At 41.3% G+C, this 24,295-nt stretch overlaps 1 protein-coding gene across 2 annotated transcripts in view; it reads right to left on the reverse strand.

Moving 5' to 3' along the window:
- The window catches only part of LOC117210370 (semaphorin-1A-like), a 382,334-nt gene that overhangs the window by 331,714 nt on the left and 26,325 nt on the right, over positions 1-24,295 (reverse strand). For both annotated transcript variants that reach the window (XM_033453343.1, XM_033453342.1), the window contains exon 2: positions 16,321-16,500. In XM_033453343.1, coding sequence (XP_033309234.1) covers positions 16,321-16,417 — 97 coding nt within the window. In that variant the 5' untranslated portion in view covers positions 16,418-16,500. The remainder of the gene's footprint in view (positions 1-16,320; positions 16,501-24,295) is intronic.

Here is a 24,295-nt window from a genome sequence, read left to right on the forward strand (position 1 = left end):
ACATACCTTACTATTATATAGGGTGGTTGGTAACTGGTGGTACAAGCGAAAAGGGGGTGATTTTACGCGAAAAAAGAAGTCGAAAATATAGAATACAAATTTTTCGTTTGAGGCTTTGTTTTCGAGAAAATCGACTTTGAATTTTCGCTCAGTACGCGTGCGGTACGTTATAACGGATCTCACTGTAGATCGTTGTCTCGATGGAAAAATTAAAAAAAAAATTTTTTTATTCTATATTTTCGACTTCTTTTTTCGCGTAGAATCACCCCCTTTCCGCTTGTACCACCAGTTACCAACCACCCTGTATAGAGAACGAGCAAATACTGTTTACTAATATCTTCTACACGTTTCAACAATATATTCTGCACGTTTTGCTTACGACGAAATAACGAATGCGAATGGTTTGTTAAAATAAACGAAGTCTTGTTACAATATGTCGCTATCAACTGTTACCAAGACACCACGGTGGTCACCGATGACCATCAATGAGATAAACGGTCCATTGGGCAAGAATGTCGTCTCACATCATCAATTTATTATTATTTTGCCATTATACGCTTTGAATAATAAAAATACTCCCGTGGCGTCTTGAGCGAAACGTGTGATTTCGGCGTGGCAGTCAAAGTGTTAATGACACGTGTTCGTCTCACCTATAATTTCCAGTTTCCGAGAAAACAATCACCTTAACATTTCACGCGATCAATTTCAGTCGCCAGCTCTACAAATCTAAAAATCTGTTGTTATTTCTGTATTCAGAGGTAGGATCGTAATAGCTATTATTTTATTCTTTGGATAAATCTATTATACCGTTCTGAGGCGAAAAACCTTTATTGCACTTAATTACATGGACTAGGGATACAAACAAAAGAGCAACTTAAACCTATCGATTGTATCTGGAACTATCTTCTAGTTACCATTTATTGTAACTAGCGCATCTGTCATCTGTTGTCATTTTCAACAAAATCATCGATCGATGATCCATCTTAAAATAAACTGTATCGATAAGGAGAAAGGTAGTTACGAAAGTTCTGTAAAAGTTGACCCAAATAAATATGAATGCCGCGACAAGCCAGACTATTGATCTCGAGAAACATATGGATACCTTATGCCATCAGAAATATGAACATTGTGCAGAAATTTTTCAGAATTTTCTAATTCGTTTCGCAGATGAAATTTTCATGGGAACGAAAGGTAAGAGCACGGAATATGTTTTATCAAGTAAACTGAAACAAAGATATAAAGAGCCAAAACAAATCTACCTCTTACATGTACCGATTATTCCTCTCTTTTCTTCGCTCATTCTGCGGCTAAACAAAACGAGAGAAGGAAACAGGAAGAAATGAAAGCGACTAGAGGAGGATCCTCGACGCACGTATACGCGACTCGTAAATGAAAAAGAGAAAAGAATATAACCTAAGCGTGTAACGAAGCTTCTGAAATTCCACGCGTGAATTGTAAATTCTCTTATTTCCGCCAGCCAAGCGTACATACGCTGCTTTCTTCGCTAATGGAGATACACCTCTGAACGCGAGGGTAAATTGCCTCGCAAAAGGGGTAAGTTTTCATTGTAGGGAAACTACGAAGACGTCAACACCAGTTCGTCGCGGTGGCCGATTATGCTCGTTGTCGTCCACGAACTGGAGAAGAGTAGCGTCGTGACGTTGGAGAGCACTGGTCGCGAAATCAGGAAAAGTACATTCTACACTGTATACTCTCAACGATTTAAACCGGCGCGGTTCTCATTCCGCTAAAATACAACGCAGAATTTCTGATTTGCATCTCGTATTCGATTTCCCCCTTGGGTCGGCTGTATAATTTCAACGCCTTTTCGTTAGCGGCATTTCGTTGCGCAATTTTTAACGTCCAGCCAAATTTTACCTTCCGAAATGGTCTTTGGATGCTCTGTCTCATCTGTTCGTTTTCCTCCTGTAAAGCTAGCTACCGTTGATTATATCGGAGTACGCGCTGTTTCTCGCCGGAAACGTGCGGACGTTTGTAATTTAATTATGTTAATAAAAGTAAGACAGAAAATTAAACACGGATGCGTTTGGAGATGGTAACGATACGATTCTCCGAAGAGATTGTACACGTACAACGTAACGTTCAAAGATATTCTAATCTTTGTCTTGTATATGAAATTTCCAGCTGACAACTCGATGAAATGATAAGTAGAAGAACGCACTGTTTCACCGCGTTATTCTAACTGCTCGCCGGAGTTGGCACCTCTGCGTTTTGGATTTTCTATGTCGAGTGAAATTTTCTCCAATTCACCAAGTGTACTCTAGGATACTCTTTACGTTTTAATCTTGCCGTGTGTTTGAATATAATTAAATCACTTTGTAAATTCGCCGTGCTTGTCGTACACCTACCTAACTCTTTGAAAATTGCCTCGGTCGGATGAAAATTAACGAGTTCCGCTACCAACTGTTACATCTACTCTTAAAACGGATTTATCAAAAGCTACCATTCGATACCATTTTCTAAAGAAAAATGAACTACTTAAAACTTTCATCTTCGTAATATCGCGCAGCTGTATTTTGATACAGCTACAAGATAGAAGCCATGTGAGAAAAATAAAAAGAGAAAAGTAACGCACGATACAACTCTAATTTTCAACAACGTAATTGTCAAACGTAGAAACGTATACGAATTTATTTTACTTGTAAAAATGCTACTCGAATAACAGAAATTTTCACGAAGAATTTGGTCGTGCTTTTAACTTCATTAACCTCCGTGTCTAATGCGACTAATTTGACTGGCTGCGAGGCTTAATGCCTATTTCCGCATTTAACAACACGATATTCCAGTGACTTAAACGGCAGCCAGCATCTAGTCGAGCAACTTTTTCACTGTCCGTTCTTGATTCGATCGCAAAGAACGAAGAAAGTTTGCTCGATATTTACAACGTTTCAGTTCGCGATTATGTTTGTTGATCACGCTGTGTCTGAGGAACGTCTACCTTCTTCTAATAAAGTGGGCGATGCTCGTTGAGAAATTGGGGAGAAAAAGGGCACACGGTTTCGACGGAAAAGCAGTCAACGCAACGGATTGAAAAATCACCCAATTTCCATCGTTTAACTCGCAGAATCGCTCGCTCACGTTTTCCAATTTGATCATCTCCACCGTCTCTGTATACCAGTAGTCCTTTGCTCGTGTCACACGTTCAAGAAAACCATCCGCTTAGAAACAGTAATAGGATAGGCTAGACATTCTGCATATCACAGTCATCCAAACAATAACCAAATAGTAGCGGAATAGGCGCCTCTGAGATACACCAGACGACAACCCTTCCGAGGGACTAAAACGTCAGTATAAAAACCCAGCAAAATAAGCGAGTCAGTCTGTTAAAACATTTTGAATCAGTCTCTTGTAACACTTTGAGTCATTCTGTTGCAACACTTTGAACAGTCACTCTGTTGGATTTGCATAATAAATTCTATTATCGCGTACAAAGTTCAATTTTTTCACCTTATTCGTGAAACGTTCGAACCGCGACGCGAAGAGATCACCGGCGATCTATCGGTTTCGTGATTTCTTGTGTCTCCGACGTGACACTCGACACGTGGCATTTCGTTGGTAAAAAAAAAATTGGAAATTATCATAGGAACTGATTTGTCACGAGTTACGTAACGCGACGACACGGAGAAAGGTCGGAATCATATTTAATGCCATCCTACTCGAAACATCCGTAATCCAATGTACAGCAGACAAGTACAGCTTTCAATTTCCCATCGTTTGGTTTACAGATCGCGCGGATTGCATCGACGCGTAATCTCTCGTCGGTCGAGCGTTCAATGAAAAATATCTCGACCGAGAGTTTCATTAAATTAACTGGACGTCAAGCCACGGACCGATCGCAAATACTTATGTATTATCACGCGATTTCAAGCCCGATCGCGATTCCATATTTTTCTTTTCGTTTGCAAATATTTGCTAACGCTCGACTGTGATTCTCCTGTACGATGCCTCGTGCCGATAATCGAATATTTATCGGCCGATGTCCGCCGCGGTTTATTCGACAAACGAAAGGCTTCCTTTCTCCGTGCATGTCGCGCAAACACGCTTGGACGCGACAATAATTTAATAAAATTGTTTCACCGACCAATCTGCATCGTGCACGGATCGAAACTTATTCGACACGACGCGCGTGATATTTTCTTTTTTCCAAACTTATCACGCGAGCGTTGCTCCACGTTACACGCCGGTACCGAACGAAAATTTGTATTCAACCGCGCCTCGTCGCTCGTTATCAGCCTCTGGCCTTTATTGCATACCCACCAATGTTATCTAAACTTTCTTCTCCATATACCTGTACATAGTCATCCGTATCGCACGTTTGTACCGTTTATCTCTTTTATTTTGTGCATCGGTGTGTCTAGAAAAACCCGTGTCTCTGGGCTATTATATCGTTAGTCGCAACTAGCATCGCGCTGTGCGCGACGGCAACCATATGGCATCCGCAATTTTCCCTGTGATCTACGATCGTGCGATTGTTGGCCCACGGATAACCAGAAAATTCACTTTGATCTCTTTCATGCTGGTAGATGTTAATGCGGGGGATATAAAGATAAAGACGTTGCTGGGAAAATGCGCAGGATTAACGCGAAGACGTTTCTCTACCTCCACCTCGTTTCTTTTTACGGGCTCCGTGTTTACTTTTGCCGGTATTCTTTCATTCACGCTACATTACGAATTTCCTGGTATTCCTACGAATTCTCCGAGGAGACACACGAGATACTATTTACAAATCTACTTATCATAGGTTTCCATGGAAATTCAATTCACACGGCGGACGTGAAAATCAAATATATTCGAGGATTTTTAATCAGGGAACCGATGCGACGTAAACGCTTCGTAAACTATATATCCGATAAAAGCTGTTCGATTAAAAACCATCGACGATCCAACCGAACGACTAAACGCGTCAAACAGAAAAGATAATAAATATCGATTGGTCGAACACGATTGCACAGAGAATAATGGAAGTGTATTAAAGTAAGCATATCAAAAGCCATCGATTAAATGTTTGCTTGCAAATTTTCGAGTGGCGATGGCACTTTTGAAGCATGTCGCTGACGAGCTACCACAAAGCAACGCGCTGGATACCCACTCGCACACCAACATCGACACATCACCCAAACCAACCATTCACACAGCTGTCTATACACACGTATGCGATCGCGTACTATCACCCGTGAACGACGTTCCTCTCGTTTATCCCCGCTTATTTCACGTGCATATCTATGAACGTGTCTCGTGTCTCGTGTCTCGTGTCGGTGCATTGGCATAGACGATCGTAACTGCTTGCTACTACATGTTTCGGACCGTGGCTTACTTACACACAAGCAACCAGAGAGGGTGCTTGCCTGTACCTCGATATTCCCAGTTATCTATCTTCGAAATACGCGCCTGCCAGTGTACATACAGAGGTTCGTAAAAGGCCAGGTTTTCTCCTCGGGCGGTCTTTTTTCACCGGATATTTATTTTGCCGTGCAGCTTTGCCATTTCGCGCTTAATCGATATGTTACCAAGAGGAATGTTTGAATTATACAAGGCTAGATCTTTCCTGTCTTCGTCTCTAGCCCCGTTTTTCCACCACCAACGTCCCGTCGTAACTGGAACGCGAATATCTGCAACTCGATAGCTTTTCGGAACGATCCCATATCTATTATTCGTTTATATATATATATATATATATATATATATATATATATATATATATATATTTCTTTGATATAACTTGACGATTCTCAAAGCGACTTTCCACTAGACGTCTTCTTTCCGTTCGTTCTACGACGTAACGTAAATACATATCAAGTACGAAATTTCACATTTTTCTTAGCCTTCTCTCTTGTCGAAATATTTCCCGCAATGGAACGATCGAATTGCCTGCGTTATAAACACGACGTTTCAAGATTAGTTAACACTAGAACTACCGATAGTTGACACGAAGCTATTTCTACCAAAAACAGCCAAAGTGACTGGTCTTTTAAAAAACACGTAACAGTAGAATATTTTTACATTCACTGATTTATTAGTTTCTTAAAGAAGCAATTCCATGTTATGTAGTACATTGTTGGTATTATTAATCTATCGAGGGTTGGCACGTTTATAAAATTGTAGAACCAGTCATTTTGACTGCTGTGGTGTTTCTAGCGATTGATTCGGAATTTTCCTGATAACTGATATCATCATATCGAATGATACGTAGTAAAAATTTGAAAAACGTGTGGGAAGTTGTACAAAACGAGGAAACTGGTTAATTGGGATTCGATAAACAGATCGCAGGACTCTTTTACACTTTGACATGTACCAGTCAGTTTGACCGGTGTTGGTATAAGTAGCCTTGATACAAAATTATTTTCAGTTTGAATACATAAAAAACAAAATAGAATTCGTTATATTATTCTTTCGGTTATCGTTGCGAAAGTCATTACATCACTGCGGAAAAAATATAACACGAAGTAGGAATTTTAAAATAAAATTGTAAAAACCAGTCAATTTGGCTGGTATGGTAGTTCTAGTGTTAACATGGTCCCGTCGTTCCGCTTCCAAGTACACTGTCCTAACACTACAAACTGTATTTTCCTCCGTCGATACATATTTATTTTCGTTATAGCCTCTTTTGTCGTTGCCGATCGATCGATTTCCTATTGCTTGCTGATTATCGGCAAATTCCAGCCTCGGTTTCACGCATATCTCGCGCCTATGCCATATATGCGAAAAGAGAAAAGAGAAAAAATAAGAAAAAGTAGCTTAATACGCTTGACGGTCGTCGTGGAACGTGAATGTCTGCCTTTTTCTATTGCCATCGGTCGATCGCCAACTCCACGGCTAAGCTGCTCGTAAATCGTTATTTATTCTTAATATAACGTTATCACGGCAGCGTCTTATTGATTTCCCGTCAGTCCTGCCACCGGAGAATTCTATCCCCGGACATTAATAAATCTATCCGTCGAAACGGCGTCCTGAAACGTGTGCGGGTCATGGATTGGCGCGACGCGGCGCGACGCGACGCGACGATCGCTCGGACGGCTCTCAGGGCGGCTCACAGGACGAAAGCGGCGTCGTTCTCGCGGGACGATCAATCACTTCGAAAACCGTTCTTTCCTTTACTTTCCTTTTCTCCCTTTTCCTCCCTCCTTTCCTTCTTTTATCCATAGAAATCGTTGCTTCGTTCAACTTGGAAAACTCGATCGTTTCCGCTTCAACACCGCGGCGGTTGACCGTCAATGCGTAAGCTCTAGCCGAATGTGAATCTTTTATGGAATAGACAGCTTTTCCTCGATAGATATAGTTTCGTACAGAGTTGGCAAGTTTTTTGACAAAGCTGATTTTCTACAAGGTATACATCGTTGACGCTTTGATAGCATGTCCTCTGCCCATAAAATTACAGCTTGTTACGATTCGTAAATTGAACGAAAAAGTATACGAACGAAATCATTGCCAAATAATTCTCATTTCTGTAGAATCAACCGTGTTTACGTTATGTGTAATTGGCGATCGACGTAGTCGCATTTATTATTTATTTGACAATGAAAGCTCGTTGCAACAACGACTTAAGCGTACCTTTGATCCTAAAGATACGGCTGATGGACGAGTGCGTTAAAATTTCGAGATGCCGGGCCTAGGTATGTAGCGTACGAACCTTTCGGCATCGAAAAATTCAATTATTTACCTTTCCATATCGTTGTATCGTATGAAATTTCGACTTTGTGATTTTGTCGGTAAAAAATAATTCCGTGACAATTCGGAATTAATTTAACCATCGGCATGGTATATCTCAGGATAATCAAGATAATATGTATATTGTTAAACAAATTTTTCATTTATTTATTCTTACGCGAACAAAAGTTACAGTGACGCTTTGTGATTTCGGCATAAAGCCGATATTTTAAAGTTTGCAAATATAATAGAATGAAATAATTTTGTCGGTAACGAAAAAAATTGGCCATAAATCGTTGATAGTGAAAAAGAGCTTTTAAAACTGAATTAGTAGCGTTAAAACGATTCCAGCCGATAAATATCTCCGTGACGTATCTTCCTATAAATAATAAAACTAATCGTTAATTCTACTGACATTTTGCTCGCAGAATATTATATTTCCAATTTCAAAGTATCCACGTATCGATAAAAACCTTTCCACGTTTTATGACAAACAAATAAAGGTTTTAAAAAAACTCCTGTTGAAATAATATCGATAATTGTTATAACTATAGAAGAATACGCGCGTAAGATACTATCCGTAGGTGAGAGCACTAAAACCGTTAGCAAGATTGCGCTGGAAGCTTTAATAAAAGCCCTAAAAGCTTTTGATAAAAGCTAGTACACAGTTTCGATAATTACCATCTCGTTGCCACTTTCATTTTACGTAAGACTTTAGTTGAGGCAGAAAATGCTATTATTTAGATACTATTAAACGGAGCTACCGCTTCAACGATTCCAGCTACTAAATCAACTCTCTAACTACATAGAGATAACTTAATCTAGCGAAACGAATCTTCGTAGTTCCACGCTCGCTTTTGTTAATGGTCAAAGTTGACCGGATCAAAAAGCAAATGGAAATCACGATGCGGTCGGTCCCTTTCGATGATAATCGCTATCCCGTTACCACTCTGTTCGGCTAACGTTTCTAGTTAAATCGGATCTAATCAGCTTCGCCAGAGTTTTCCTTCGAGTCTCTTGCAATCGTTTGGAACTCGCAAACCGTTTCTTTCGTTCTCGACCATTCTTTGCCACCTGTTTGCAAAAAATAGATACTCGAAAACAGGCTGCAAAATGGAAAAGGTTGACAGCTTAGCGACCAACAGTATCCGCTATAAAATTTATCTCTGCACTCTAGAAATGATAGATTCATCGATAGTTAAGGTATGATTAAAATCGATGGCTTCTCCGATCGATAAACGTTCAACTAACGTGGTAATTACGTGGAAAAGCTATTGGCAAACGAAATCGACGATATTCCTTAGTGAAACGGAACACGTAGCCCACCAGTTATGATAACACGGTATACGAATCGGTAGGAAAGTGGATTTGCAGATGTGCGAGCCATGTGTAACTTGCTAGAACTTGCGAACTTCTGTCAGATCAGGTCCTGTTCCGATGGAGATCTTAAACCGCGATACGAAAGATTAACTAGTAAGTAGAAATACGAAGCTAGCCCGGTTGCAATCGATCACTATGCTATTTCCGGATTAGTCGAGAGAACGTACAATGCTCGATTCCGTGAATGCTATTTTTCCAAGAATTCCGCTCGGATTTAAATATCACACGATTGGCGATCGATACGTCGTTACATAGCGCCAACCGTTCGCCACTAATTAAACTCTGATTATAATTTCAATGGTAATCTGGCACCGCGTTATCTAAATCTATTATTCCGAATTGCACGCAGGATTCGAAGAATTGAATTATCTTGCTGGCTGCTTCTATTCGCTTCTATTCTTTTTTAACGTGACACACGCACACAGAGACGCGCGTGCGAGCGAGCGACGCGGCAGGTCCGTGAATGAATTAACTCGGCCTGTACGCCGGGGTAATAATTGTTAAAATCTCGAGCATGTCGACGGCATTGTACCTGAATTTCAACTATAAATAAACAGCGAGTCCAGGTACCCAACGCGGTCGTTATGCTCGCTACACACAAGAACAGTTAATAGAAGCGGGCTACCTGTTCTGTCACGCGTTGTGTATGCATGCAGCTGAATTGCATCGGAATAAACATCTGTACGGCTCGTATAAACCGTCGTCGTGCTGACTTACATTTTAAAATACGACTTCTTGCGCTATTTAAACGGAAATATCGTACACTGTACGGAATAGAAGGAATACGTTCCGTAGCATTGCAAGAAAATCGGCGGGCAGAGACTGGCGAAAAGATTTGCAAAACGATAATGCATTTATAGGACGAGTTCCAGTGGAAAGGTGTGACCATTCAACGTTACACCAGGGTAGTTTCACCTTTCCATTCTCGATATTGGCGCGAGCCTGGCCCTGGATAACGAGGATAAATGTTCCTGTTGTAGCTGTACCATGCGTCATACTCGTTCAGCCAGCGTATGTGTACTTATGTACATACAGGCGCCGAGTAAAACTCTCGACCGACGTTTGCGTCCAGCACGTTTACACGAGATCGTTAATAAATATCGGAAGCATTTTTTTGCGAAACGATAAAAAAATCATTCCACGCGCGCCAATTCTGTTCGACTATTCACTTGCTTACAGATGTTCTAATATGAATCACGCGTCGTTTTATCGAAATGCGAATACAACCTACACGTTGAACGTTTACTCGTCTAAATAACACAACATCGTTTCAAATGTATACCTGTAGGAATGTCGTAGAGATTCGAGCGGTAGGTAAAACCGTTGTCACAAGCAAAGATAGCGGCCGATTATTATGGCTGATTGCGTTAATATTTAACTATTGTTGGAATCACGTTCGAAAACAGTTCCGTTAGTTGCACGATAGTTTGACTGCGCCGCGAACGTGCATTAATATCTCGCTTGAATTTACATTGATGAATGTATCAATGATTAACGGCCGTATCACCGTCACAAATTTCCAACATCGAACAAATACAATACCTCGTGAATGCAAACTACCATGTCTAACTACGCTTCTCTAGACTTGGTCTACTCCTAGAAACTTCAACCCCTTTACAAATTCAGAAACCGGGCAAGTTTAAAGACAATCGGTTGGATTAATTTCTTAGCGAAAAGACACCCGTTAGGGAAATGCGCAAGTTCCAATTAACGATAGAACACTGGTAATGTCGTTTTATTTGGAACTCTGCCAGAGATTTTCTTCGGCGTTGCGTACCTTTTTCGCAGATATTCCTGTGTTAACATTTAGTCAACGACGTGTGTCACAACGAGCTATACGTTTCCACCGTGCATTTTTCCAAGCATCGAGGACTAATATTCACTGCTTAAAGAACAAAGAAGTCAAAAAATTATTTAAATAGTTAATTATATTTTGCGGTAATGATTTTATTTAACGATGTCACATATCGTTTATACAAAACGTCAAAATTAAAAGTATATACTAAAAAATCTAGGTAAAATTAAAAACATTAACACTAGAACTACCAGTAGTTAACACGAAGCTATTTCTACCAAAACCAGTCAAAATGCTCGTAAAAATACAATATTTGAAAGAATTGTAATAATGGAATAAAAAATACGTAGTAATAGAGTATTTTTATATTTATTGATTTACTACTTTCTTACAGAAGGAATTCTATGTTATGTAGTGTATTTTTGGTATTATTGATCCATCTGGGGCCATGATCTCTAAACGAGGGTTGACACATTTATAAAATTGTAGAACCAATGAAATTAAAAATTCATAATGTTATTAATATTTTTTACAGTGTACTACCGTTCGATTATAACTTTATTTAGTCATAATTGAAATTGTAACTTTTTCATTAATTTTAACCACCACTAAATTGCTATATTCTATTACATACTATACTTTATGAAAGCAGACAAAGTGGTGTAATTAATTGGGAAGAATTCCAGGTAAACGATAACTGATAGTAACAATAAAAAAAGGAAACCGCCTTACTAAAGTCAAAAAACGAGATCTCCCTTCCTCTTCTTCACAGAGGAGAGATCTCCCTATTTAGTTGGCTAAGTATTAAGTACAATTTCGTTCTACACGAACAAAAATCGTACACCAAAGAGTCTCGAAAAGCGTACAAAATGTACCGGTGCTGTTCGAACGATCGTTTCGATCGGATACAAAATGTACCGGTGTTGTGTAAATTTGCGCGCCAATGAAAGCTAGTTAAGATGCTTTCATGATCATGATCGGAAATGGTTATAGCGATATAGACACAGAGATGACTGTATAAGTCTGCAACAGCCGCATATTCGGACGACCATTGACGACTACGCGCGTTCTCGCAGCTTAACAAACTTCTTCCGAGTCCTAACGAGCTTACTCTTGGCAAAAGCCACTCGAGTGTATGGCTTCCTTGGTTGCGATGCAATGGCTAACCTACATACCGTCATATTATTGCACCCGATTCCCGCTGCAATGAACGCTACCTGTATGTACGCGTACCAAGTGTGACAATATATTCTATTCCCTCACGGTTGTTCACTCGCAGCGTCTTCGGTTCGCCCAATCTTGCACCACTGCTGTAACGCGTTTCGCTTGTTCCCGTCTTCCGATGAAACGAGAATACGCCGATAAATCGAATGCCACGTTTTCACCTTCACGGCCAGTACACGTTCCTGCGACCAATTTGCCTCCCCTTTTCGCGGATACCTTATTTCTAGCTATTGACATATGTATAATTTTGTGTGCTAGACCAGATTAGCCGCGTAGTAATGACGTATGTGAATATGAGTGTATGGAAGTATGTGTGTGCACAGCGTCCCAAAACACAGATGAATGTAACTGTTCCGTTAGCAGTGTGGTATAGAAGATGCTGAGACGTTTGCAAATGTATATCGACGAAGATCCTGGAAATCGTTTATTAAATAAATCTACAACTATTTTAATATAAATTCTAAGTGTAATCTTAGTGTTCCTTTACTTTTATTTCGGCGATTAGGATCCACAATTCTCAACACTGGCTTCAGATGTAAAGCAATTCTCGTTGAAATTAAATAAATTTACAACTATTTTAATATAAATTCTAAGTGTAATCTTAGTGTTCCTTTACTTTTATTTCGGCGATTAGGATCCACAATTCTCAACACTGGCTTCAGATGTAAAGCAATTCTCGTTGAAATTAAATAAATCTACAACTATTTTAATATAAATTCTAAGTGTAATCTTAGTGTTCCTTTACTTTTATTTCGGCGATTAGGATCCACAATTCTCAACACTGGCTTCAGATGTAAAGCAATTCTCGTTGCGATATCGTCGGTAATTAGCATCGTGTAACTTGACTCAGTAAAAAATCAGCGTTTTGTTGCTCCGCTATTTCTTTCCTCGCAGTCTGCGAAGAGATGCTTTTTCATAGAATTATGGAAACATCTGCAGAACTGTCGCTAGAACGAAAGAAAATTAGATAGTTCTGCGTAACTTGTGTATAACGTAGCTAATATTTACGACTGTTAGTTGGATGTAATGCTCACAGGATCGACGTAAATTGCTGCTACATGCAACTATTTGCCTGGAAATATTGGAGAAATCTACGAGAGCAAGGTGTGCGTGGCAACTGTTAAAAGCGACAAAGTCAGGTATCGTAAAAAGTTAGTCTCGTAACCACAACTTTCCAAAAGTACTTTAAAAAAGCTGTTTACTTGAAACTTGTCCAACATTTGAAAAAACATCGAATCGGCGTTACGACGAAAAGTCCGTGCTACTTGACTTTCATCCAGCCATTCTCGGTTTCCTCTAAACTCTACGCTCCATCCAAAAAGAAACTCTTAAACAAAGCGATAAGAAACTGCTAAAATTCGATCTCTCCTAGATAACTATAGTCCGATTATCCGTGAGTATATTTTCATAATATACATATACACAATTGGAGCAATGCATCCGAAAGCACGAAGCACACGATCGCATGCCGTAGATTTGTACGCGGCACGGCCGTCCAATTTCATCCGAACCGAGCTAGAGTCAGCCAACTACGTATGTATCCCGGTCGTTCCCGACGTAATTGAATACTCAATAGGATTTACCAAAGCGGACCAACGCGGTGGCCGCGTCGATCGACACGACACACGCCAATATTTGATCCGTGTCAAAAGCTTCGACTCGAAGCTTTCGAGGCAGATTCACCCGCGGATTTCGCAGGGTCGTTAAACTCGCCGACCACCTGCCCTCCCTTCCCCACCTGTCCCACTATTGTTCTATCCCCTTACGTTTCTGCCCCTTTCCACTTCATTGTCTTCGACTTGAATTTTCGTTTTCAATTTCCTTGTCTCTTTCTATTAACCGATCGCTCGTGTCGCACGCGTAACGTCTCTGCTTTCATCGGATCACCCGATATGCCAATTATTGCGGCATTTCAAACGTATCTGCGCTGTTATATGTCGCTGTGCGCGGTAAAAGTACCTGGATAAATTTATTTCAGAAAATAAGTTTAGTTACGTCTGTTGCAGTTTCCACGACAAAGGATATCATTTCGAGATAGATTGCTTTCTAGTTGTGTGTTTCGGCAATCGTTAGTTTGCTTTGCACTTGCTAGCAATCCTACGCAGATCTTTCCAATCGCTTCTCCATCCTCTATTTAAATTAACCGTTCAAAGCAATTAGAGTTTTAGCCAGAGCGCTAGTCAATCGTCTAAAAGCATGAAAATACAGCGATTAAGCGAATTGGATTATTCGTTTGGAACGCGTGGATTAAGCACACAAACGAGAGGTATTTGTCTCGCAGCTGGTTACTTCTCGGTAACGTAATCTTCTAGCTGCTCCAACCAACTGTATAATACTACCTCTTCCAACAACTATAGAAACGAACAAGTTCTACCACCTACAGAACGTAAACTACCGTGAAATAAATACACAGAGGCCAGATGGAAATATCGTTTAACTATTAACTTTTCACCGCCGCTTTGTACTTGCCAGCGATGGCAAACGTGTTCAAACATCCGACAGCGTCTAATGTATTTTGATTTTTTCCCACGCTTCCCCGATACTTTCTTATCCTTTTCCATCGACATCCGCTCGACGTTTATCCTGGTCTCTAGCCGGATGAAGCGTTATCGGCGTGTTGCGTTTAATACCGGCATGGCACTTGCACAACTGAACGGAACCGCGTGGCGTGGCGTGGTGCGAGACCGCCAAATCCACAGGTGCGGCGAAAGCGTGCTCATGTCGCGCGGAAATGCCTTTGAATCGACTGCGACGGAACACAGCCAACAACAACAGCCGACAACGACAACGACGACGACGACGACGACAACGACGATGACGATGACGACGACAACGCGCGACGTATCTCTACATGTTCTGTATACAATTCCTTTCCTCTTACCCCGCCCAGTCCCTTTGCAGACGTTCTGCTTCGCCCTTCCTCTGACCCTCGTTCTCTTTCCACGATGCTCTTCCAGGTAAAGGATTCTCGATTCACACGGCGATAACCTTCGACGCGTTCACCTACCGATCGGTTGCACTCGACCGGTAAACGTGTGATTTCTAGCGAGTTGGTGCTCGCCGTCACCGATGTCTTTATCTCGCGCGAAGGAAATGAAATTTCCCGTGTGAAAAGATCCGCGTGAAAGAAGCGCCGGAATCGGGCGAGATGCGAGAGAAGTAACTTTTTCTTATCGGCGAATTGCCGCGGTACGGTGCGTTATTGTTCTCGGTAAGCTAGCGCGTGCAAACAACCGTGTCGAGAGACTACGACTGGAACGTGGACAAAAAAGAGGGATAAATTAACTTCTGAAGGAAGGAAGGCGATCCAACGAAAAGGAGAACGAGCCGATTTCATTGCCATCGATTCATCGGTCATCGTAATGCCGCTGTTAGTTTCTACCGTAGTTCTTACGCGACAAAGATTAGATTTCGGCGGATGAAAGACGGCCGCGAACCAGGAACAAAAGAGAACGAGGAGGACGAGTCGAAGCAAGCTTTTCCATCGAATTCACCGTGAAACGTGCCTTATTGTTCTGGATAATCTGTCGCGCGTTATAGTAATTAAGTGGAACGAATTCAACGGGAATCTCTTGGGATAACGGAACGCGGCCGTTAATCCACGGAATTAATTTCGCTGCGTTTCCGCGGCGTGAAACGACGTTTTCGGATCCAGCCAGAAAGAACATCTTTTAGTTGAACTGCATTTACTCGATCGACAAATGATAAGAAACTCGGCCAAAGAAAAGGGTACGGAAGAAGAAGAAGAAGAAGAAGAAGAAGAAGAAGAAGGGAAAAGCAGAAAAAGAAAGCGAATGATTGCAGACGATCGTTTCTACAGAGAGTAAATTGCGACGCGCGATTATTTCCAGCATCGCAGTTAATGACGTACAATGAATGCGCGACGCGCGTTTGCGTAAAATGCATGGAAGATCCATTTGGCTATAGCTCTTTGATTTAATTTTAATTTCATATCCATACATATATCCTAAAATGTCGGGCGGGATCAATTTAATAATTCGATACAGGTATAAAATAGCGTGGTGAGTGTGTGGCTTCGTTTCATTAAATTTTCGCACGCAAAGGCGAACGACGAACCGAATTTAGCGATACATTACACGTCAAACGACGTTATACGGTAAAAATGCGTCTGGCTAAATAGCCATTGTTCCATACTTTTTTTCAAAGCGCTTAAACACCGGTATAAGACGAACAATCGCTTTTTATATAAAATAACACGATTTTTGTTACACGCTTATGCAGGCAAAGTTACTCACGATGTTTGACATGCAGCCTAGGAACAGGATCTTGCGGCCAAGCCACGTTCTGCGCAACTAAGCTGATCAGTGCCAAAATTCGCAGGGATGTGCTCATTTTGGTAGCGAGTGGCCCTGCAGGGTATCCTATGAGTCAACGGTAACTTTCAATCCTCGTCATCGCCGCTCCGATCGTCATTCCTGAAAAAATACAAACAAACCATTTTAAGAAAGGAACAAGCCCGACGAAACAAATTTGAATTTGAGATATGGAAATCCTTAAAATCGAACCAATAACGACGTTAACGAAAATAGCAATAGCAAAGACATCAAACCGCGACACTAACGCTAGAACTATCACGCCAGTCGAATTGACTGGTCTTACAAATTTATTTTCAAATTCCTACTTCGTGTTATATTTTTTCCCGCAATGATGTAACGAGTATGTAATATAATGAATTTTATTTTGTTTTTTATGTATTCAAACTGAAAATAATTTTGTATCAAGGCTACTTATACCATTTTATTTATTTATTTAAAGATGTTTATTAAAAATACATTTTGATATTCACAATAAACGGTGAATTTTTGTAATGATATTTTAGGCAAAAGTACCGATACGCAACGATACGACGTAGCCATGCTATAATAAGGCTACTTATACCAATACCAGTGAAAATGACTGGTACTTGCCAAAGTGTAAAAGTATCCAGCAATCTGTTTATCGAACCCCAATTAATCAGTTTCCTCGTTTTGTACAACTTCGCACACGTTTTTCAAATTTTGACTGCGTATCATTCGATATGATGATATCAGTTATCAGGAAAATTCCGGATCAATCGCTAGAAATACCACAGCAGTCAAAATGACTGGTTCTACAATTTTATAAATGTGCCAACCCTCGATGGATTAATAATACCAAAAATATACTACATAACATGGAATTGCTTCTTTAAGAGACTAATAAATCAATAAACATAAAAATATTCTATTGTTATTTTTTAAAGACCAGTCATTTAGACTGGTGTTGGTAGAAATAGCTTCGTGTTAACTATCGGTAGTTCTAGTGTTAATTCTCTGCGATTTAGTGAAAGAAAAGGTAAGGAACGGGTATTTGTCAAGGTAGGAAATGGTTAGGTACGGCGTTGCAAAAGTTGCAAAGAATTTTCATTCTTTCGCGATATTTGAACGACCGAGAACATCTTGTTTGTCACCGTCGTAAGAATAAGTTTTGCGCACGATCGCGTTAAAAATGCCAGTTCTTAACAAACGCTGGCTGCGCTGGATGAAACGATGTTACAAAAAGAAACACCGGTACATATCATTGTTCTTTTTCGTGAACAAGTTATACGCGCCATTTCTTACACAGCTGAGCCAACGATAGCAGCCGAGACGGTGCAATCGAGGAAGGAAGAGAAAGGCAGGGAAAGGAATGGAAAGGAAGGGAAAGGAAGGGGAAGGAAGGAGAATGGAGAGGAGAAGGAAGGCAGCAGGCAAGCTAAAAGGCTAACGAAGGAACGGTAGAAGACCGCTGCCGACTCGAACGAGCTCGGCAACGACGATGAAGAAGGCGACGATGGTATGCATTATGCAGAGAGGTCGCCAGCTCAAGCTTCTATTTGTCCCCCAGCTTCCGCAGCAGCCAGTGCTGCTCTGCTACGACTTCGAATACATTCGCGATTAGGTGGCAAATCGGATGTACACCTATGCATACGTATGTAGGTACTTATACGTACAAGGTTTTCGTTGAATCGTGCCGCGTATCTAACAACGCGCCGCCAACCGTTGTACCAGCCATTTCGTATATCGCGCATAAAATGTACGGCTTAATCTCGTTTCCATTCTTCGACTGTGCAAAATCAACCCTACCACTCATTTGTCGTATCTGAATTTGCGCTTACTATTCAAAATTTCCGCTCAAGGATTCCACATCGATCACACTTGTCACGGTTCTATATTCTCCCTTTTATAACTCTCTCGTGACGAATGCTATCGGTATAACGAGACTTGTCCAGGCGAATCAAAAATCGTACAATGTAAAATCTGATATCGAATTTAACTTGTCGGGCGGGTGCGTGTCGAACCGCGTCAACCCTGAAACAAGGACGATCGTTTTCGACAAGAATCGCTCGTCGACGATGCGCCACTTCTCGTCCGCGCGACCGTAGATTTCGCAAAACGGTGGCGGAGGATCGGTCGAACAGAAGGGAGAAGTGCAGCGCAACGCGAACAAAATGTGGCGGACAAAGGTGCGCTATACGCATCTGAAACAGCGAGTCACCGTTAGGCGTGGCTCGGCCTACTTTCCAGATTCGAGAGAGACGAGACGAGCCGTGGATCAAGACTTACTTCCCTCCAGCATCGTGGACACCACCAACCAGCGTCGGCTTCGTTTCCCCGCGCGATTATGGTAGCGCCACGCTGCCCCGACTTTCTCTTCTCTTACGTCGGCCGAGTCACGAATCACGAGCCATCGGCATCGATACGATCGTCGCGATCCGATCGGAAACCCTAAGCGAGATAGGAAAGAATCCGATTTAATTTTCCTCATCGGTGTCGGATCGGTGTCACGTTGGAAAAATCCAGTGTTCAACGGATTCCAAAGCCTTAAAGTAAAGAGGGCAGATTTCTCGTGGTAGGCAAACGCGTACACGGTGAACGAGCGCAGTCGGAGCAAAGTACATAATCGAAGGTGCGGAACGTGAGTCGCTAGAATCGGAAGAAAATTAAGGCACGGTGACTCGTGCGTCTCTTTCTCCTTGCGTTTCCTTTCTCTTTTTCTCTCGGTTCGATCATTTTCTTTCAAATTCACTTACGGCCACGTGTATCACATGGGTGGAAGAAATCACGTAGAGTCACCGGAGAAGGTTAACTTTGACTGGTTACGTTAGCCGAGTGATAGCGTTCATCGAATTTCGATACAAGTCCGTGAAAAAATATCAGGTCGTTGAACCGTGAGAATATAGGGCAAATTCTGTTCTTCATATAAATCGGCTAAACGTAGGGAAAGCGTAAAACGAAAAAAGAAAACAAAAGACACCTTTTATTCATGCCGTTTAAGCGCAGCTATTCTGTAAAGAGGAAAAAGAACAATAACAGGCGAATCCTTGTATAAAGGGCCATAGAATCGCGATAACAATGAAAACGCTGCTGCAGGCGCAATCCCACAACGTGTTTCCAAATGGCGGTCGAACGAAACGTGATTTTAACGACATGATCGGTTCTTTCGGTACATTAACCTTATCTACCATCAATTTACAGTATTTATACGCTTTCCGGCCAAAAACAGGCCAAGAAACGCAACGAGCAAACGACCATGGGAAAACGCGAGAAAATCGAGAGCGAGATTACAGAGGAAATAGAGGTTTGACGAAACGCTTCGGCGGGAAACAACGACCAAGCGAAAGAGACGAAACGAGCCAGGGAAAATTCACGGGCAACGACAATCACCTTCATCAACTATGCTGTATATTATTGTTGTTAAAATACAGAGAAACGTCCATTGTCTTTTCACAGATACAGTTTTCACAAATTATGTCCTAAATTAAGTACGACGTCGAAATAATACTTTGGAACGATGTTTAGAACAACTAGGTCAATCCCAAACTACTTTTAAATCTTCGATTTTCACTTTCTCTAGGTTGTTTCTATAATCTCTCGAGATGAGTCCTTATTTTTTCTTTTTTTCTTCTCGCGGTTCAACGAACCGACGATCGAAGCAAAATCGCATCTTGCTCGCGATTTCTCCATGGTTTTCGTGATCGTTTGTTTGTTTGTTTGTTTCTCTCGTAGCGACGAGACTTTCAAACAACGATTCTACTTCTACGTACTTACGAAAAAGCGCGTGTATCCTTTTAACCGCGCCCTTTCTCCTCTTCCTTCACTCTGCACTGTCACAATACGGTCTTTTCGAAACTTTTCTATTTCTAGCGACGTGTTTACACCGTCGTGTGGCGTTCTGTTCGACATCCCGTCTTAGTATCGCGATATTTATCTGATCGCTAAATCGGTAAGGTGCGATCGCCATGCAGCGACGCGATCCATCTGTGTTCTCACTTTTACCTAGTCCAGCGAACAATACTATTGCACTGCTGCGCTGTTGCTGGTCCATGAATTCACAGACATATACTATAATACGTTACGCTCGATTTTTCACTGCATATCAATACCCATAAGCATTACCTGTCGATAAACGTTGCCAACTTTTCTCTCGCCGAGCACCAACGTTTTGCATCTTTTTATCGGCTCTTACCAGGATATACAGTATGTTAAAATGAGTTACGTCGCGATCTTGCGATTCTGCGGTTTGTTAGACGTCGTGGCTTCAATTTTTTTGTTACTCGTGACAAACCCGCAGCCAAAGTACCAATGGTAAGCGGCCTCTGATCGAAAACAATACACGTTATAATCGAAGCTTTCCATGTAACTGGCGAAACCTCGAAGCTTCACCAGGACTCTCCTTCTCTCTTAACACTTTGACTGCTACGTTCGTCATGTATGATGAACTTCTTACAATTGCAAAAATTGAATGAAAACTGAGAGTTAGGACATTTTGAATATAACCGATAAATAGAAGATACTTTGAAATAAAAAGTGCCCCATTGAACAATTAAACATTTTTATTAGAATATCGATAAAAAAAATGAGAACAAATTTTGCATCTAACGGTGCACCGTGTTAAAACACTTTAAACATAAATGTGGCTCATCGATACAATCTGGACAATAGGTGGTCACTTTTTTGGTCCGATTCTTAGCAATTTTTGATCCTAACTGTTTAACATTTTTTTTATAGTACTCTCTGCAAAATTTTCGTGCCAGGTACGCTTGCCCTTCTTTCTTCTGCATTTCGTGTCGCAATCTTTGTCGAATAAGTATATTTAACGGCTCTGGTGAATGGCACTGTGTAAGGTGCATTGCGAGTGCCATTCTAAAATCAGATACCTTGATTTTTGTTGCTTGTTTATAGAGTATCATCGCGTTTGAAATTGATGTATTTAACAATAACTCTAAGCTAATTTTACATACCACTTGAGGGTTCTTCTACGTGGTGTAGAATATGCTACCATTTGATCTGATAAATCTACAGCACATTTTCCTCTGTTGTAATCTACCACTACCATTGGTTTATCACAAGCATCATTTTCTTCGCGGACCTCTACCATTTCAGCCTAATATCTTCAACAATATATTCTGCACGTTTTGCTTACGACGAAATAACGAATGCGAATGGTTTGTTGAAATAAACGAAGCCTCGTTATAATACGTCGCTATCAACTGTTACCAAGACGCCACGGTGGTCAGCCGTGACCACCAATAAGATAAACGGTCCATTGGGGAAGAATGTTGTCTTACATCATCAATTTATTATTATTTTGCCATTTTGAATAATAAAAATACTCCCGTGGCGTCCTGAGCGAAACATGTGATTTCGGCGTGGCAGTCAAAGTGTTAACAAGCAATTGCAACAGCTTCTCGTTGGCGTCGCGTAAAAGAAACAAATATCGATCGCTGATATACGATTTACATCTCCTTTACAAGCAGCAAAAAAATTAATTTTCGAAACGAGCCACCGAAGAAATTAACGTTCGTCCAGTTGATTCTTCCAAAGAAATCTTTCAAACGATACACTGTAGCTTCGCTCTTCCGATCGTGTAATAATTAATAAACGGTACTTAGGTGTTCGCATTTTTTGTTCCATCGACAGCGATGCAATTTACGCGCAAAAGCCTCGAATTGTGAGAAAAAATTTAGGAGAAATTGATGTACGCGTTGAAGGTTATCAAGAAATTATAATGGCCCGTTCTACATGTACTTTATCCTTCTCTGATCTCTCAAGGTATACAAAACAAATTAAAAGGATTAAAACGTTCGCTAAAACAAATTTAGGGAAAGACAAGTAGACGAAGTTGGCGTAACACACCGCGACGATCGATCGAAAGCAGAGAAAACGTAATCACGAGTGCACAGTAGTTTCTATAAACGTAATCCCGATAAATAGGCTTTCACAGCGGGTTGTTACGAATTTGTCAACGGCTCGCGTTAGCCGACCGTCGTATCGATAGTGTAATCGTCGACTCTCTGGCTCGCTATGCGCAATACCTTCACCGTATACGGCCGTTTAGGAATGGAATTTGTTACCTTCGATTGCGACAAGTTTCGAGAAAAAGATTGCGCTCGCAACGACAAGTTTCGATGAAGCCAAGAAAGAGCAGGAGAGAGAGAGAGAGAGAGAAGGGGTCAGGGGATGGGGTAGCGTGCGGAAGCCGCTGTAAAAGTAGAAAAGCTACCGAGGGAGCTAAGGAAGGAGTGATAAGTCTAGTAGATGAAAGGCGCCAAAAAGAAGTACACAAGATATCCGCGCGACGAGGCCGATGAATGAGTCTACCAACGTTCTTTGAAGCTCAAACCAGGCTGTGATTAATAAGTAACGTCGATCTTGGCTAAAGTAGGTGGAGTTTCCGGAACCTTAGTCGACTGTGTGTGACGCTTCTTGGCAAGCTAGTCGAGTGTAAATAATTTTTCGGGAATAAATGTTCTCGCGTGTCTCGCAGAGTACATCACGAAACCAAAGTTGAGTAAGAAGTTGAGCGAGACAAGTTAAGTAGCGATCCAAGTAACCCGATGCCATCTGACTGCATAACAAATTAAACAGAATATACTCGGCTGATGGATAGAACCAGGCCCGACAAACGTGTAACGCACCGATCAAACTAACTGTGTGCCAAATTCTAGTGCCAACATGGTATGTACACACCAAATTCTATTTTTCTGTTCTTCGTTTTTCTTTTACGTTCTATCGAATGTTTCATCAGTTGGCCGATATCGATCAAAGGTAAAGATCCAACATCCACGGAAATCGATATTTCGATTTGAACTTACTCCAACGAAATTGATAGCCGAGAATATTTAACGGTCGTTTGTCAAATTTTTTCCGCAAATTTCACGACGTTTGATCGAAAGCGCGAAAACCAGGTCAGAAGGGTTGCCAATAACAGCTGAGATCTTTCCATGTCGATAATCCTAACTTGAAGAAATCTAAATTTGCTAATCGTTAAATCTAATCATTGCTTTTACCTTGATTATCGCAGTGACGTTTGTTATTAAACTTTAACATATATTCCTATCTACGAGTCTCGAAAGTTTATTTATGGCGGACGAAAGAATCGATATCGAAAAAATGTTCAAGGAAATTAGAATCGCGCGAATAACTTGTTCTTTTGAAATATACTAATAGAACTGACGTCTTAATTATTCAAAGGTTCGTCGTAACTGCTATCTTTCTCCATCTCACGACAGAGCGATAAGAATCGGGCAAGAATTGTACCCGGCGTCTGTCGGATATCGAAGAGTCTTAACCATCCGAGTGTACTGCATGTCGGCATGGAAAAGGCTAAGATTCGTGGGCGAGTGTTTACGGCTGGGCAAACACCCAAACGGTAAATAATCCGAGTGACAACGTGACGAAGCTACAAAGCGAGTCAGTGACCCCCGACGATTAGATATACCGCGTATGCAGATTCCAGGGATATCTGTAATTCGGATACGCGAAGCGTATCGCCGATACTCGAATTATCGAGTCGCAGCCCATTTCCTCGCGGTATACAAATACAGCTGTGTAAGTACGTATAGTATCTTGATGGCGTTGTGTATGATCGAAGATATACGATATCGTACAGGTGAAAGGGTACACACAGATAAAACGGTTATGCGCCATTTCTCCGTGTAGCTACTTATCAGCGTAACGACCCGCCGCGAAATCGTCGTGTTACAAAGTCGCCGATGCACGATACCAGCGGATTATCGGGGCGAGAGAAGTGGAAGACTAAGTGGCCGGGCAGAAACTACGATGGCGAACGTGAAAGCGGGGAAATAAAACGGCGGAAAAGAAGGGATGGGAGGGAGAGAGATCGAAATCGAGAGATGGAGCCGCGCGTGATAGCGGAAAGAGACAGAGCTGGAGAACGTGGCGGGCTATTTAAACGGGCCAGCCAACT

Source organism: Bombus bifarius, unplaced genomic scaffold (genome assembly GCF_011952205.1).
Source record: "Bombus bifarius isolate JDL3187 unplaced genomic scaffold, Bbif_JDL3187 scf7180000008203, whole genome shotgun sequence".
Taxonomy (NCBI): Eukaryota; Metazoa; Arthropoda; class Insecta; order Hymenoptera; family Apidae; genus Bombus; species Bombus bifarius.